General features: G+C 40.0%; 1 protein-coding gene across 1 annotated transcript in view; it reads right to left on the reverse strand.

Annotated features, from left to right (window-relative positions):
• Positions 1-10,756, reverse strand: part of LOC583101 (endothelial differentiation-related factor 1) — a 28,782-nt gene extending 18,026 nt beyond the window's left edge. The window contains exons 1-2 of the mRNA XM_783028.5: positions 10,566-10,756; positions 7,166-7,217 (exon numbers count right to left, since the gene is read on the reverse strand). Coding sequence (XP_788121.2) covers positions 7,166-7,217; positions 10,566-10,640 — 127 coding nt within the window. The 5' untranslated portion in view covers positions 10,641-10,756. The remainder of the gene's footprint in view (positions 1-7,165; positions 7,218-10,565) is intronic.
• Positions 10,757-18,375: the final 7,619 nt, after the last annotated feature.

Genomic DNA, 18,375 nt, shown 5'->3' on the forward strand with positions numbered 1-18,375 from the left:
TGTTGGGGTTGCTGGGGTTTACTTGTACATGTTTCTATGCGATTCCGCTGTTTTTATGGGTTTTAATGGGGTTTTGTTTTTTTTTATAAATGGATCACACATAACATCACCATTTCTGTTCAATGCGATACAGCTGCGTATCATCTGCAAACAAAAATCTTATGAATATTATGGGTAACATTAAATAATTTCTAAAGGAAATGTATAGAGAGTAAATAAGATTTGGCCAAGTACAGACCCCTGAGGGACTACTTGAGAAATGGTATGTATGGATGACCGCTGGTTTCAAATCACAAGTGTGAGTGTGCTGGGATACATAATACTCTATTCACCTAATTATTTGACTGCCAATTCCAAATGCAGTTTCAACTTTAAAGCATTGCAACAACATGCTTAATGGAAACTTCACCCCAAGAAATAAATTTACTTATCCTGAGATATTTAATATATTCTTGCCAGATTCCCAGTATGAGAAAGGCATAAATCAAGAATAATGTACAGTTTCTCAGAACGACATGGGCATCACCTTTTCCATGATACGTAATGTGACGAACTATGTAAAGTCGTTTATCACGTAAATGTGTTCAAATTTATGGATGCTTCTTTCCCAGGTGTATGTGGTGATGAAGCATTTCATTTACATGCTATTGTCTTATGTACTACATTAACAATTGCAAGAACGCAAGTTGCCTAAATAAGTTGGTGCTCTTCTGGGGTGAAGGTTTCTCAAAAGAGAAATTATTTGTCAATTGCTATTTTCAAGTATCTTTACATGAATTAGTTACAAGTGGTTCCCTATTGAATATTTTTCACAAAATATAATTTCTAGGGTTAGGGTTAAGGTCTTTGAAAAATAAAGGTTTTTTTATTGATTTAAAAAGTCTTTCCAACTAAAGATTGGTGCATGATACTTGTACAACTTCAACTGGTACAGTGTACATCACATGTTCAAGAAAATGGCTGCGCCCATGTCATGCTAAAATGTATCACATCGTGCCAGGAGTATCTTTATTTATGGAAGGGATAGTCGAGTTCTGTTGCAGAGGGCGCTACACAAAATAATTTTTTTGTGAGATAATGAAAAAGTTACTGTCAAATTTGAAAGAACATACAATTTAAATGACAAAATCATCTTTGTTTGATCAAAATCGGTTCAGAGACGGCTGAAATATCCATAAATATAACGATTCCTAATACTTTTGTACCACCACAAATGTTAGATAATTTGAACCAGCCGTTGAAAAAAAAAATAGCGCCTTTTACGTTGTATTTCAGCCAATGCCGATGTTAGCAATTTTAGGTCCTAAAAGGGCACTAGAAATGTCATAGATAAGAATAAGAGCAATAACCATGCACTTTGAAGGCATTGGCGATCTGAAAACAGAACTCAACTATCCCTTGAAGCTCCTCTACATTTTTGCAAGGAATATTGTACATCAAAGGGCAGGAATACATCTCACTTTTCAAAATACCTACACTTATTCTTTGTGGTGAAGGTTTCCTTTAATGGTGTCGAATGCACATGAAAATTTACATGTAGCAACACAATGATGACTTCCTCCCCTTTATCAAGAGATAAATGGATGTCATTCGTTACTTGCAAAAGAGCACAATGAAATGAGCAGTAGAAAGATTGTGGCTTTGTATACAAACTCAAAGTACTGAAGTACTATTGTGGCTGAAATGCTGCAAATCTTTCTGAAATATTACCAAAGAACCTCAGATTTACAAATGGACAATAACTTTTTAAGTCTTCAGAATCAGTGGCTCAACTTTTCAATGAAGGTAAGACATTTTCACACTTCAAGCTTTCTGGGAAGGAATCAGTCATGAACAATCCTTAATTACCTGTGTCATAATTGGTAATATTTCAAAAAGAAATTTCTTCATAAATGAAGTTGGACAGGGGCGAGTTCACATGTTGTCGAAGAAGTAGTGATGAAGTTTGCTACATCACTTTCATTGACTGATCTGAATTGGTTAAATGATGCAGTTGCAAGTTCCTCAGTAAATTCTCTACTGATATCAACAGGGGTGATAGTGAGCACTAAAAAAAAAAAAATTGGTTTTTTGTTTTCCCCTCAACCACGCCCCCCCTTAAGTAAAACCAAAAAAAAGAGGATTCGCGCGGGGAAAATGGCATCTAACAACATTCCCCCCTTTCGATTAAGAAAATTAGGACAAAGTTGGGGAAAAATAGGCGAAAAAATAGGGCAAAATAGGGAAGAATAGAGAAAAAAAGAGAGAAATAGAGAAAATAAAAGGGAAATCGGGAAAATCAGGACAAAATAGGGAAGAAAAAAAAAATTGGTTAAAAAAAAAAAAAAAAATCTGGAAAAATAAAAAAAATCAGGAAACCGATTTAAATCGGGTTTTTATCAGGCCTGTACACTGATGACCGTAATTCATCAGTGAACAGCGCTCAAAATACACGGGGGCAATGGGCGATTTGCCCCTATGAGCTCCATAATCGCCCCCGTCAGGTTGCCCACGGGGGCGATTGCAAAATAAAAAATCGCCCCCGTGGAATTATATAGATTATCTTTTCTTATATAATTTTCAAACCTTAAACCAATGAAATGGAACTTAGATGGCGCTTTCCCTCCCATCTCTGAGTATTACCGATACAAAAAACGGAAGCTCGCAGTGCACAGCTAATGCGGCCGTCGTACTGCGCCGGTACTACCGGTGTGCACGCTGACGCCCAATATCTGCTGGAGCTGGAGACGATCGCGCAAGGACCCCAAGGACTGAAACATGGAGAATTTTTTCGTTGTGAAAAGTGTGAATCCTCTGAAATCTGGTTGTTCTAAATGACCAGCAAATAATGTAACTCGACCAATAAATCAATATTGAGAAGAAGATCAGCAAAGATGTTGCAGGGGCGGATCAAGGCGGTTTAGGGGTTTAATCCCCCGATCCCCCTTGGGCTGCCAAGTGAAAATGTGATGTGCATAGAAAAATGCTATCATGTGTCCAGACCTACACAGTAGTAGTAGATTTCAGTAGATGCCAGGAAAACATCACTAACGGGGGTTCAAAATAGCACCAAAAAATCGCCTCGCCGCTTCGCGGCTCGTAGACAATGCTCCGCATGTTAGTAGATGCCAGGAAAACATCACTTACGAGGGTTCAAAATAGCAACAACAAAATTCGCCTCGCCGCTATGCGGCTAATGGACGATGCTCCACATCGTAGTTTGGTTTGCCCCACCCTTAGCAAAAAGCTAGATCCGCCCTTGTGTTTTGGAAGGATATGGTAAAGACTAAAAGTAAAGAAAGAATGTAAATAAGGTTGCTCCGAATAATGAGGAGGACATTATGTGCAGAACGGGAAGAAATGGAGAGAATGTCATCACGGGCAGGCGCGGATCCAGGATTTCTTAGGGGGGGGCGAATTTGAAATTATGCGAGCCAAATATTGGTACGTACATGTAAGCATTGACGTAATGGGGGGGTGCAGGAAGGGGCGATTTTCCCACTCCTTCCTCCGCAAAGGGCCGAAGCTTTGACGTTTCATTAAATCATTAGTGAAAGAAGGCGATTCGTTGCCCGTTCTCGAAAATAATCCTCGTCTGAATTCAGTTTACCCCCCCCCCCCCACCTCTTGCACGAAGCGCGGAAGCTTTGACGTTTCATTAAAGTATTAGAGAAAGAAGACGATTCGTTGTACCGTTCTCGAAAATAATCCTCGTCTGAATTCAGTTTCCCCCTGCCGCGCGAAGCGGAAGCTTTTACGTTTCATTCAATTATTAGAGAAATAAGATGTTTCGTTGTACCGTTCTCAAAATAATACTTGTCTGAATTCATTTTACCCCCCCCCCCCCCCCCCCCCGCGCAAAGCGCGGAAGCTTTGACGTTTCATTAAATCATTAGAAAAAGAAGACGATTCGTTGTATCGTTCTCGACTCTTAATCCTTATCTAAAGCCAGCCCCACCCCCCCCCCCCCTCTCTTGAACGAAGCGCGGAAGCTTTGACGTTTTAATTAAAGGATTAGAGAAAGAAGACAATTCGTTGTACTATTCTCGACTAGTAATCCTTGTCTGAAGCCAGCCCCACCCCCCCCCCCCCCCCACTCTTGCACAAAGCGCGGAAGCTTTGACGTTTCATTAAAGTATTAGAGAAAGAAGACGATTCGTTGTACCATTCTCGATTCTTAATTCTTGTCTGAATTTGTTTCCACCCCCCCCCCCCTCCCCCGCAAAGCGCGAAAGCTTTGACGTTTCATTTAAATTATTAAAGAAAGAAGACAATTTGCTGTACCATTCTCGACTCGGCTCAAGGGTTTTAGGCACTAAATTACGGTCAGCTGAGTATCAAGGGGCCCGACTTTGGGCCCTTGGTTGGGTCCAGGGCCAGAGCCCCGGAAGCTCAGGGATTTTAGGCGTTTAATTACAGTTAATACCTTATTTTATAAGGTTAATACCTTATTTTGTTGTGACACTGGCAGTTAACAATTTTTTCTTACTTGCTCTCTTTCTTTCCATTTCTCTTTATATACTATTTCAAAAAAAGTGGAGGGGGGGGGAGGGACCTCAAGGCTCCCGATCCCCGCCGTTCCCCGGGCCCTGACGTGTAGGCCCCTAGGCATCTCAAGAAGCATATTTCTTGCCTGGCTGTAAATTTAGGAATTTGTCATTTTACAAGAAACGCATAAAAAAGTATAATTTACTAAAAAATCTCAGAAAATTATGTCATTTCAGCATTACAGTATGTGTAAACCACCGTTATGGAATTAGAAATAAACCATGTTTGAATTTTATTTCCCCCGAGCCCCCTCCCCAATCAGTCCGCCAGTGCCCCCCCCCCCCCTGATTTACACTTTGTTAGCAACTGATCTCCCCTACGTTTTTTCTTTCCCTTTCTCTCCTCCTTCCCTTTTCTTTCCCTTCCTTCGCTCTCTTTTAGGTTTTCTATCTCCCCTTCTTTTTACCCTTTTTTTTCTTCTTCCTCTCTTTTGGTCCCTTTTAGCTCTCCTTTTTTCATTTTCCTTCCTTCTCTCTTTTTTTTTTAGCGGGGGCGGGGGGAGGCAAAGGCCTTTTGCCCCACCCCCATCCCGATCCGCAACTTGTTGGCGGGAAAATTGCAACTGATATCCCCCTTCTTTTATTTACTTCTTTCTCAATTTTCCTTCCCTTTATTTCCTCTTTAGTGACTGGTCCCTCAGAAACTAGTGCTAAGCCAGTCACAGAGAATTCATGATTTCTACTGATGCCTGTCAGTGCATTGTAAATTGGATTTTTCTTCAAATTTCATTTAAAAATCTTATTATATTGATAAATATGGTGCATTGGCGTATGGGCTATGGTTGGAGCGTTGGATGCGTTGAACAGCGTTGGTGTATTATGAGGATTTATCGTATTCATATTCTGAATATTTTCAGCGAATTGAATAATATTGAAAAGGATGCAATTCACAGTTGTACTTGATAATTCTCACTTAACATATTCTCTCTCTCTCTCTCTCTCTTCCTGTCTTGCATTAAGAAAATATGAAAATAATATTTTGCCTTGATTAAGAAAAATTGAAATTTTATCAGTATTAAACAGGGAGAAGGAAAGGGGAGGAAATTAATCAAAACAAATATTGAAGAATCCAATTCAGTGTTCTTTCGTGATTCATAAGAATGAAAGTACATTAAAAGGTGAAATAATAAATTGAAGAGCGATGATAAATAAATTCTTTGACGTTGATTGATGGAATAAAAAATAATGAAACAATATGGTCTGAAGGTCATATATCTTCAAATATAAGAAAGTTTCATCCACCATCGTGTTGTTGAAAACTATTTGCAATTTAATTTTAATGTGGTGACTTGTCGGTTACGAGCAGAAGGTCATTTCAGGCTTCTATATTCTATAATACTATTAACAGATATCTGGATAGAGACACCTCGTCACATCAAGCTACGAGAAAGTATATCATCATCTCACAGAATTCTACTCGAACACTGCATCAAAATTCTTTTCACCCTTCTTTTCTTCTTCCTCTTTTTTGGTCCCTTTTAGCTCTCCTTTTTTCCTTTTCCTTCCTTCTCTCTCTTTTTTTAGCAAAGGCAGGGGGAGGCAATATCCTGGGAGGCAAGGCCCTTTCGCACCCCCCCCCCCCCCCGATCTCCTTCTTCCCCCTTTTCTTTTCTTCTTCCTCTTCTTTCTTTCCCTTTCTCTCCTCTTTCCCTTTCCCTTCTTTTCCTTCTCTCTCTCTCTCTCTCTCTCTTTTGCGGAAGGGGGGGGGGGGGGCAAGGCCCACTCACACCCGCTGGATCCGCGCCTGCATCTACATTATATCTACTAACGTTAGACCCTAATAATGGATCTAGAAGATTGACTGACCTGGTCTCAGTGACGGGTAAACTTTTTTTTTCTCAATTACTTGGGCTATAACCATGAAAACCATCTAATTTTACTTTAGATTTTCAAACATTAACGTTACGACCTAAATTAGGCCTAAGGCCAAGGGCTGTACTCTACATTATAATAAAAAAATTAACGTTAACGTTAGACTTAACTTAAACTGTTGTTTCTCTGTGATACAAGTGGGATGGGAACACTTTTTTATTCAACAGCAAAAAAAAAAACTTTCCCCTTTTTTCTTTCCTTCTTTTTTTTTTCTTCTGTTTTTTCCCCTGGATCCGCCACTGATCACGGGGATAAAAGTATACAGCTATGTAACAAGTAAATTTCTAAGAGGGAAAATGCCGACTTAAATAAATGATAATGATAAAATACCAAGGAATTTAGGAGTTTCATGGGTACCAATTCAATGGAAATTTGTATTAAAATAAGAGACCGCGTCAGCACTAAAAGAGCCCCCGTGAGAAGGCTCACGGGGCTCTTTTTGGGGGGGAAGAGCCCCCGTGGACAAAAATTAATTTGAGCCCTGTCAGTGAACAAATGAACTTTCTCTGCAAAATACCTTAAGAAACACTCTGGCAGAGATAAATCCAAAATCATTAATAGTTGGAAGAAAAAGCAGATTGAAGATCGAAGATTAAAAAGAAGATTGTGGGTTCTGCATACACTGTACATCATGTAAAGCAAAATAATACACATTTAAACTGAAACACATTCCATGGATCAATTTGAACATAAAGTCAAAGTTAATTGTGGATATCTATAAGTACAATAATTAACTATTATAAATCAGGTAAGTGGTAAGGACTCACATTTTTTATTTGTATCTACTTGTTGACCTTGTCTCAGAGCAGAATTGACAGCCTGCAAACAAAAAGAAGAAAAAAACATATAGATATAATGGTGACTTCTCCATGTCTTAACACTATCTGCTTAAAGTAGCTGTGCAAAGATTTTAAAAAACTAACTTTATTTTCATTATTGACAATTTTATGAAAATTCAATGCTTAGAAAAATTCAAAGTAATGATTATTATCATCAATTACAGAACGCTTATATACTTAAGCAAGCAAGTAAGCAAGCAAGTATATACAGTAAGGCTGCGACGAGTAGTTGAATACTCAAGTACTCGCACTGTTGACAACTACTCGAGTACGATTTCTCGTACTCAAATAGTCAGCCGCCATTTTAAAAAATTTATTTTTCCCGCCCCTGGCACTGTCCAGGTCGATGCTTACCCGTGCCAGGGAGAGCACCAGCCGCCGGCATGGTACCGTGGGAAAAAAGGTTTCCCGGCTCAATCACTGTCAACTCACCACTCAGAAACTGGGCCAAATGTCCGGATTTCTGTTTGGGCTCGGAGGAAAATGGATTATTCTGTCATCTTCAGTTTTTAAAACAGCATTGTTACTATTATTATTATCATTAAATAGGCGCCTTCAACTGCAACTCGAAGTAAACTGCATGGTATTATTTTGATGAAAAATGCAGCGATAAAAAAATAAAGGACGTTTGTTGCTTGTAAACTAAATAAGATGCCATTGTATTTCCAGCTGCATACACCGCTCTTCAAATGCCTTAATATTCTAAATAATTCTGAACGATTTTTCAATTTTCCATTTGGGATCGTTTTTTCCCATTTACTCAGAATAATACTTTTCAAATTTCAAGACTCACCAATGTTTCTATCAAAAGATAAAGCCCCCTAAAATTTATTTTGTTTTGCTATATTTAGCAAAAAACAAGTGGCAAATCTCAGAGCTACGATGGAAACAATATTTAAATCGCTGTTTTGACCAAAATAATTTTAGAATTTGGAGATGACGCCCCTTCAGAAATATGGAGATCAAACTGCTCTTTCATATGACACCTCATTTATCTTGTTTATTGAGTATCACCTTCAGGATCACAAGAAATAAAGGTCTGAATCACAATTTGGTCATAAACAGATTGACCAATTTTGCATGATCGCGCAATGCACATAGACTGTATAGAGATATGTGCAATCTCTATGGGAAGGATTTTAGCAGACAACATCGGATGCACGATCAGACACCCTACAATTACACAAAGTTTCTTTCACAATGCAATCGCATGAACAGAACTCAACTTTATCTTTAAGTTGAGCTTTAGTTAAAGGTACTATATCTCTTGTGCAGCCAACCTCAAATTCTGTAGAACTTTGCAGGAATTATGAATATGTCATGTATGTCCTATCAGTGAAATTTAAATGTTAGCAGTGTCCTAATATTCAAATTATGCAAGGAAACCCGTTTACTTGCTAGACTTTACTGTCAGACACTATAGAGTGACTGACTGGCTTTTTTTCTTCTTTGGTAATAACATACATAACTTGAGCTGTAAAGGGTACATGAGCAGTTGTCTACATCAATAACCCACTTCTTGTGATGGCCAAAATTAAACTGATTGAATCTTTGCGCAGCATAAAACGTACGACCATTTGGTACAATGGTCTGAAAATCAAGACTATTACTTATTGGCTCTATAGCTTCTAAGTCGATTTGACAACTAATAGTCGTTATTTTCCCACTTGAAGACATTTTCAAGCCCCACCTTTTTTAGGGAAGTTCTAAATTAGTATTAATCTTTCAAATACCATTGGAATTTAACCTTTTCATTTTTTTTTTGGCCTGCAAATGGGACATAGTAGGCCTACCTTTAAGCAGGTCCTCTCTCACTTAAATTCGAAGCCACTCGAGCGGATCGGCCAATGGGAGTGCATATTCTAAATGCAGTCATTGCGTAAATTTTTACGTGTGCAGGCCGCGGATACTGGGCAAATTTTGTCGTCAAGGTCGCCCGGTATTCGGTCAGACAGCCGTTTCAACAGCTGTAACAAACTAAAAGATAATTTGTGAGCTACGAAACTTGCACAATCAGGCAGCTGAACAACTTTCCTAATATAACTCAAATTAAATCAGGTAGGTAAGGCCTATAGCCATAGGCCCCGGAAATATCTCCAACTTAACTTGAAATTGGTTAGAGCCGCACAAGTTTCTGAACTTTGAGGTTCCGTTAGCCATATTTAAAAGCCTATTGCGAACAACTACTTGTGCTGGTGCAATGTGTGTTAGTGAAGAGTTGCTCTTCCATGTTTGCTCCATGATCCATCACAGCGAATTAGCAAATGACGCACTTTCCGAAGTGCAAGAGGTATTTACAATACCCTTGCTATGCGGTAGCGCTCGTCCAGAATTCGGTCGACACACTGGCATTCAATGCTTTGTCACGCAATTGTGTGAAATAGTGCGCAAATACGCTTCGCTCCTTGTCAACGGAGATACCACGCAATAATCGTGCGACCGAATACTGGGCAGAAAAATATTTTGCTTAGCATCATTCTATATTTTAAGTGACTTTAAAATCCTAATTTTCTTTTCTTTTGATGGGTAGACTAGATCTAGATTACCAAATAAGGAGGTAAGAATTCAAAATAGAAGTCTATGACTAGACTTATGAGTAGGAGTACGAGTAGACCTCTAGACCGAATTTTCTGTCTCTTTCGTTCGTTAGCCTCTTATTGGGGTAGGGTCAACTCTCTATTTAGAGACGGAAACAGACCATCGAACGACAGAGACGGAAAATTCGGTCTAAAGTACGAGTAGGTCTAGATCTAGACCTATATGACTGATGACTGAGCATGTTGAGCGATTAGTCAGTGACCGAATACTATACCAGGCGCGCTACCCGGACTCGGCCCAGCTGCAAAAACTGTCGTTTTTTGTCATTTTACCCTAACTCTAACCCTAACCCTTACCCTAACCCTAACCCTAACTCTAAACCTAACGTTAGACCTAACCCTCAACCAAAGTTAAACATGCAAAAACTGACCGTTTTTGTACCTGGGCCGAGTTGTCCCCTGGTCCGAGTTAAATAGCCCGACTCCGCGCTACCCTACTGTGGATTTATCCGCATTTGAGGTCTTGTTTACATGGTTTGCAACACAGGCAAATGCATGCCAAGTAAGGGCCTAACGATATCAAAATCATATTTCAGAAATCAACAGTGTGCAAGGCCTAGGTCTAGCCTACATGTATTATGTAAGTTAATGCGAGTGTGAAACCCCATATGTATCGCCTCGCGCGCACTGCAGACCACGCGAAGCGAAGTCAAATATCCTAGCCCGAGATCGAGAATCAACTCAAGTCAAGTCCAAAGGCGCTAATCAAAATTTGGCAAAATCAAACTTACTTTTGATGATCTCGCTTGTTTCGAAGACGGTGCCTTACGTCTTAAGTAAGTAACAGTATCCCAATCTTCTGCCATATTGGAATAATATGAAACACAGAATATACAGTGTAAAACAGGGTGTCTTTTTAGAGGTTAGTCTGACTCTGACCGCGACCGTCTGTTGTTTTTCGCTCGTTGAAGCTAGCTCGCGCTCGCGCTCGCGATCGCGACAAGGAGGAGCTGCGGAGAAGCTAGCCACGAAAATAGTGGCTGTAGGCCTAGTGTCTCCAATTCGGACAATCGAAAAGGAAAAAGGAAAAATATATTCTGCACGTCTCGGCTGGCGGTAACGGCAACAGGAGTAAGACATTAGATTTTTATGTTTTTAAAGCTATCTTATAACATTTAAACTAAATAACGACCTACACTATGGTAAAGCTAAAGGGTTACTCTTTACTTTCATATATGTCACATGCCAAAACTTCTTATCTGCGTCTTAAAGTTCGTGATTGAAGTAAGGACTCTCACCGGCAATTACGGGGTTTATCCGCACTATATACATGGCCAAAATACGTTTTCAAATTTGAAAGCTGTTAAAACTATCGTTTGACATTTTAAGTAAATAATGACCCAGACCATTGTATAGCTGCAGGCACGTAGCCACGGGGTGGGGCACTGGGGGCACGTGCCCCCCCCCCCCCCCCCCCCAAAAAAAAAAAAAAAATAATAATAATAATAATAATAATAATAATAATAATAATAATAATAATCCAAGATTGGTTAAACTTTTTAAGATCCTTCCGCAGGACGTCGATCAATGACAACATGTATGTGCCCCCCCCCCCCCCCCAACAAAAAAAAAACCATTAAACTCTGGCTACGTCCCTGTAGCTGAGATCTTTCTCTTTACTCTCTTATATGTCACATGCCAAAACTTCTTGTCTGGGTCTTATTGTTTCAGATTGAATTTAGGGCTCATACAAACCGGCATATCGGAATGCTATATAGCCGCACAATAATATACAATAATTGTATAATTATTATGGCGAAAATACGTTTTCTAACCCTATGGCTTCTAAAGCTATCGTACATGAAATTTAAACGAAATAATGACCTACACCCTGTTGAAGCTTGGATCCATATTATGCCACTTTCCGAAACTTCTAATTGTTTGGGCCCACTGCAGCTGCAGGCGCGGATCCAAGGTGGGGGGGGGGGGGGGAAGGCGCGGATCCAGGATTTCTGAGGGGGGGGGCCCACTTTTTTTGTTTTGGTCCCAAACAAAATCGCAACGACTCAGCCAGCCGCTAAATAGGCGGGGGGGGGGGGGGGGGGGTAAGAGTACACTTTTTTTAGTTTTTTGGTCTCGAAATTTGGAAAATTTAACATTTTGTTCCGTTGGGGTGGGTGAAGTTACCTTTTTTAGGTCAGCCATTGGCATAATTTTTTTTTTTTTTTTTTTTTTTTTTTTTTTTAAACATCACAAAAAGGGGGGTTTGCTCCAAAATACATCTCCCCCCCCCCCCCCCCCTGCGTACGTGCCTGCGTCTGAATACAGTTTTCCCTCTCCCGTGCGAAGCGCGGAAGCTTTTAGGTTTCATTAAATCATTACAGAAAGAAGTCGATTCGTTGTACCGTTCTCGACTCTTAATCCTTGTCTGAATTCAGTTTTCCCCCCCCCCCCCCTCTCATCCGCGCGCGCGAACCGCGGTAGCTATCACGTTTCATTAAATCATTAGAGAAAGAAGACGATTCGTTGTACCGTTCTCGACTCTTAATCCTCGTCTGAATTCAGTTTTCCCCTCCCCCCTCCCGCAAATTTCAAATTAAATCATTAGAGAAAGAAGACGATTCGTTGTACCGTTCTCGACTCTTACTCCTTGTCTAAATACAGTTTTTTCCCCTCCCGCGCGAAGCGCTGAAGCTTTTACGTTTAGTTAAATCATTAGAGAAAGAAGACGATTCGTTGTACCGTTTTTTTACTCGTAATCCTCGTCTAAATTCCCCCCCCCCCCCTCCCGCGGAAAGCTCGGAAGCGGCTTTTACGTTTATTATTAGAGAAAGAAGACGATTCGTTATACCGTTCTCGACTCTTAATCCTCGTCTGAATTCAGTCCCCCCCCCCCCCCTCCCCCCCCCCCCCCAATCCGCCCGCGCAAAGCGCGGAAGCTTTTACGTTTCATTAAATCATTAGAGAAAGAAGACGATTCGTTGTACCGCTCTCGACTCTTAATCCTTGTCTGAATTTCAAAAATGTTTTTTTGTCTGCACCTTTTTCTTCATACGTCCTCTTCCTTTTCTCTCCTCTCTTTTTTTTGGCCGGCGGTTTTGTTTTTGGGGAGGCGCCCCCACTGTCCCCCTGGCTACGCGCCTGCGGTCAGATGAACATCTTTTGATACCTTGTCCGCCCCCGGAAACTCATGGGTTGAAGGCAAATTACGGTCAGATAAGAATTCAGGGGCCCGCCTCAGGGCCCCTGGTGGAGTCGAGGGTGCGGAAACCCCTGAATCTCAGGGGTTTCAGGCATTATTTTGATTACGGTCAGATGAACATATTTTTATACCGTATTTGTGACGCTGGCAGGACACTGATTGGCGTGAGGTCCAGCGGACGGAGCCCCTGGAAGCTCAGGGGTTTTAAGCATTACATTACCGTCAGGTTAGCATCCAGTGGGGTCCAGGGGGTAGAGCCCCCGGAAGCTCAGGGGTTTAGGCATTTGATTACGGTCAGATGAACATATTTATATACTTTATTTGTCCCCCTGCAGGACACTGATTAGCGTGAGGTCCAGCGGGCGGAGCACCCAGAAGATCAAGGGTTTTAGGCACTTGATTGCGGTCAGATGAGTATCAAGGGGCCTGCCCAAGGGCCCCCGGTTGGGTCCCAGGGGCCGAGCCCCCGGAAGCCCAGGGGTTTTAGGTGTTTAATTACGGTTAGATCAGCAATTTTAGATACCTTATTTTGTTGTGACACTGGTAGTTAACTATTCTTTCTTTCTTGCTCTCTTTTTTTCTATTTCTCTTTAAAATGCTTTTCAAAAAAAAAATGGGGGGGGGGGAGCTGGAGGCTCCCGATCTCCGCCGTTCCGCGGGCCTTGACATGTAGGCATCTCAAGAAGCATATTTCTTGCCTGGCTGTTAATTTATAAACGCATAAAAAAGTATAATTTACTAAAGAATGAGGAAAAATCTCGGAAAATTATGTCATTTCAGCATTATGCGTTTAAATGTTATATCCCCCGAGCTCCCCTCCCCGATCAATACGCCAGTGCCCCGCCCCCCCTCCCCCCCACCCCCCCCCCCCACCGATCTACACTTTGTTGGCGGAAAAATAGCAACTGATCTCCCCTACCTTTCTTCTTTCTCTTTTTTTTCTTCCCCTTTCTCTCCTCTTTCCCTTTCCCTTCCCTTCCTTCTTTCTCTTTTAGGTTTGATGGGGGGGAGGGGGAGGCAAGGTCATTTCGGCCCCCACCCTTCTCCACACGTTGTTGGCGGGATTAACTGCCGGCCGCCGCCCCCCCCCCCTGGATCCGCGCCTGGGGGGGGGGGTTGACGGGTCCAGGCCCTCCCTCTCCCCCCCCCCTCCCTGGCCGAAAACAGGGGGTTTTTTTAATTTAAGATAGTGACGTTAATTTTACCTTTTTTAAACAAAAATGAAAGTAGCCCCCCCCCCCTGGCAAAACAAACAGAAGTAAAACAAAATGATTATTTTCTTTTGCACAAGGGAGGAGTGAGAAAAAAGGAGTGTTCACTCCCCGCTCCCCCCCCCCCCCCCCCCCCCCCCCAACGTTGAGCCAAAAAAAGATGGGTCTTTGTGCACTATCTAATCATCACAGACTGAAAAGACCATTAATATGTAACAAAATTGTTTTTGAGTTCTGATTGTTTAACTCTATCATCAAGTAAACATTTAGTATTGCTGAGCTATAGCGCCATGAGCGTCCCTGGACGGTGTGTGCTCTTATATAATTATTTTTACACTAGTATTACTATTATTATCATTATTATATCGCATAAGGCGAAATTAAAGAAAAGCTTGCTCAAATAGTCGCTTTAAATATTAGTGGCACATGATATGGAGAAAGGAAAAGGGAGTATTTATCATAAGGGGAAAAGAACACTCATTAGAAAAGAAGAAAGGAACAGGTGTCAAAGTTAAAGGGCAATTATCAGAGGTTAAAATAATGGGGCATTTCTTGCACCTGACAATTAAGGGGCACTTGTGAGAATGGAAAAGGGGGAATTATCAGAAGCCAAATGGGGCATTTATCACAAGGAAAGCGGGCACATATTTAAAAGGAAAAGAGGGCATGTGTCAAAATAACATCAGGAGCACTTTAAAAACATGGTTGAAAAGTACTCACTAGAGATGACAAAGGAACTATGAGAATGGGAAAAGGGCATCTATCAGGGGTGAAAAGGGGCACTTTTCGCACCTGATAGGTGGCATGCACTTACCAGAGATGAAAAGAGGCACTCGTGAGAATGGAAATGGGCTCTTATTGTAAAGAGCAATGGGCATTTATTGAAGTAAAAATGGCAACTACCAGATTTTAAAGGTACATGTAGTATTCATCAGAGGTGAAATGAGGCATGTATGAGAAAGGAAGAGGGGGCATGAGTCAGAATAAAAGGGGCAAAGAGTTGAAAAGGGGCCCTCATCAGATATGAAAAGACGTGGGTTATTAATGTAGAAAAAGATCATGTACCTGTACAGCTCATTTTATGGACGTTATTACCATAGAAAAAGAAATGTCAGTCACTCACTCAATAGTGTCTGACAGCGAAGTCTATAGAAGGTAAACGGGTTTCATGGCAGAATTCATTTGAATACTAGGACACTGCTAATGTTTAAATTTCACAGATAGGACATACATGACATTTTTATAATTCCTGCAAAGTTGTACAGAATTTGATGTTGGCTGCAAAGGGAAAAATAGTATCTTTAACAGAGATCAAAATGGGCACTTATTTGTATGGAAAAGACACACTTTTTGTGAGGGAAATGGTGCACTTTTGGAAGGAAAGGGGCACCGTATATCAAAAATTAATAGAGGTATTTATTAGAGGTTAAGAAATGTATTTTGAGAAGAGGAAGGGGCTATTATTTAAAAGAGTAAGGGCACTTATTACAAGGAAAAGGTGCACCTATCAAAAAAGAAAAGGACTCACTGTCTTGTCAAAGTAAAAGGGTCATCTTTCAGATTTGAATAGGAGCAATTACCACAGGTAAAAGGGCACTTGTCAGAGATCGATGGTAAGATTTTAAAATGAAAAAATAGATGGAGAAAAAGGCACTTATCTAAATTTAAAGGGGTCACTTTCAATAATAGGCGGGAGCGCCGACTGTGGTGTAAGTCATTATATTATTCAAATTGGATACGATACTTTTAAAGGCTTTCAAAGACGTAAACGCATTTCGGCCTATAGTGCAGATAAGCCTCAAGTTCATATGCCGTTTTGAGCTCTATAATTCTAATCTGAGAAAGTAAGACCCAGACAAGAAGTTTCGGTATGTGACATAATCTATTAGAGTGAAGAATAAGATATCACCTTTACAATGGTTTAGGTCATTATTTAGTTAAAATTTCATATGCGGTAGCCTTCAAACTGGAAAATGTATTTTAGCCATTGTATACCTACACTGCGGATAAATCCCGTAATTGCGGGTTTGAGTTTGAGCCCTAACTCACTTAAACAACGAGACCCAGACAAAAAATGGGCACGTGACATTTATGGGAGTAATGATTAACTATTCACCTTATCTGATATGCGTCTTTATCTTATCAAAATTTCACACTATACTTTTCGATGCCTTTAAAATAAATCTAAAAACTGATTACTTGAATTATGTATTTCATTAAAAGCTATGCGATAAAGGCCGATTTCCATTCAAGCTATGATTTAATTTTGCTACCCTGAAATCTTTTGAAACTAGAGTATTTAGTTTAGTGTTAAGTTCAATCTTTATTTATTTGACAACAGTCTTAATATGATAACAAATTACGTACATATAATTGTTTGCTACACTAAACTCCAGTTCTTTGTGTTTTCCTAAATCAAATGGGTGTATCATAATCTCAACTTGAAATAAATTTGGAGTTTTTCAACGCTTGAAATGTACTAGTTTATATGGTATTTGTTCTGCTATAATATGCCACGTTTTATGTTCACATTGGAGAATCGAGCAAAAGCCTTTATAAAAATGTTCTTCTCTGTACTATATGTTACACATTCATTTTCCGTTTTCCTTTTTGAAGACATCATAGCGAGAATTATATTGTTTTCCGGGCTAACTTCGCCCGAAAAGTTGCTCAACGACTCCGACATACTACTTCCGTAGCAAATCTACATACTAGTATGTTCGGTAGCCGTTTCGTCTACAACCAGTTCGTCTACCACCCAATTGGTCTACTCCCAGCCAGACTTTACACATGGTCTAATAATCATTTCGTCTACTTATCATTTGCTTTATTAAATGACCAACTAATAGCCACTATCCATTTAATTCAGTGGTCAATCACATTTGGTCCGAATCAATGCTCAGTTTACTTTATATATATATATATATATATATATATATATATATATACATATACCGCCTAGCTACTATATACTATTCATATGGTAATATTACCGGTAGACCTTAGGCCTCAAATAAAAACTTGTTGTATTGCCCTTTGGGCGCCAAAACATGGGTCGGTAGGTCGGAAATTTTTTTTTTATTTTTTTTTTGGTCGCCCTTTTTGGGCCGATTTTTTTTTCAGATTTGAATGTGTTTTTTTTTCTGTGTTTTTTCCCGCCCTCTTTTGGCTGATATTTCTCAGTTTTTAATGCTTTAATACATATGTTTCAATGTCATTATTCCATTGATATCTTTTTCACCTCATAATTATCCTTGTTTTGCACGAGTGAGAATTGTGGAATAGTTTAATTTTATGCATTTATATCCCATTTAAAGGTACTATGTCCCTTTTGCAGCCAACCTCAAATCTGTAGAACTTTGCAGGAATTATGAATATGTCCTCATATTCAAATTATGCAAGGAAACCCGTTTACTTGCTAGGCTTCACTGTCAGACACTACTGAGTGACTGATTGGCTTTTTTTGTTCTTTGGTAATAACATACATGAAAAGAGTTGTAAAGGGTACATGAGCATTTGTCTACATCAATAACCCACTTCTTGTGATGCCAAGATTAAACTGATTGAATCTTTGCGCAGCATAAAACGTACGACCATTCGGTACAGTTGTCTGAAAATCAAGACTATTACTTTTGGGCTCTATAGCTCCAAAGTCGATTTGACAACTAAAAGTCATTATTTTCCCACTTGAAGACATTTTCAAGCCCCACCTGTTTTAGGGAAGTTCTAAATAAGTATTATCTTTCAAATGCAGTTGGAATTTAACTTTTTCATTTTTTTGGCCTGCAAATGGGACATAGTACCTTTAAACAAACAAAATACAAATTTTTATATTCATTAATAATAATAAAATCTAAAAAAACGGTTTAAAAAACGGTTTACAAAAAAATTAAATGCCGACCATAGATTGGGTCGGTCGCAAAGGGCAATACAACAATTTTTTATTTTAGGCCTTATGATGGATATGGTGATGGGCAAAATGGGCACGAGACAAACTGGGAATTATGTTAGACCAGGGAGATGACAGTAACTCCGGAGGGGGGGGGGGGATACTCACATAATAGGACATACAAGGGTGTGCCGCTCTCATGGGCCACTTTTTCACACAAAAATGCCTAAACATGGGTCCCATTTTTAGCAAAAACACCATTAAAAATGGGTCTGTTTTTTCAACATTTTCAGGTGTTT

Source organism: Strongylocentrotus purpuratus, unplaced genomic scaffold (genome assembly GCF_000002235.5).
Source record: "Strongylocentrotus purpuratus isolate Spur 01 unplaced genomic scaffold, Spur_5.0 spur5_scaffold_4, whole genome shotgun sequence".
In the NCBI taxonomy this organism is placed as follows: Eukaryota; Metazoa; Echinodermata; class Echinoidea; order Camarodonta; family Strongylocentrotidae; genus Strongylocentrotus; species Strongylocentrotus purpuratus.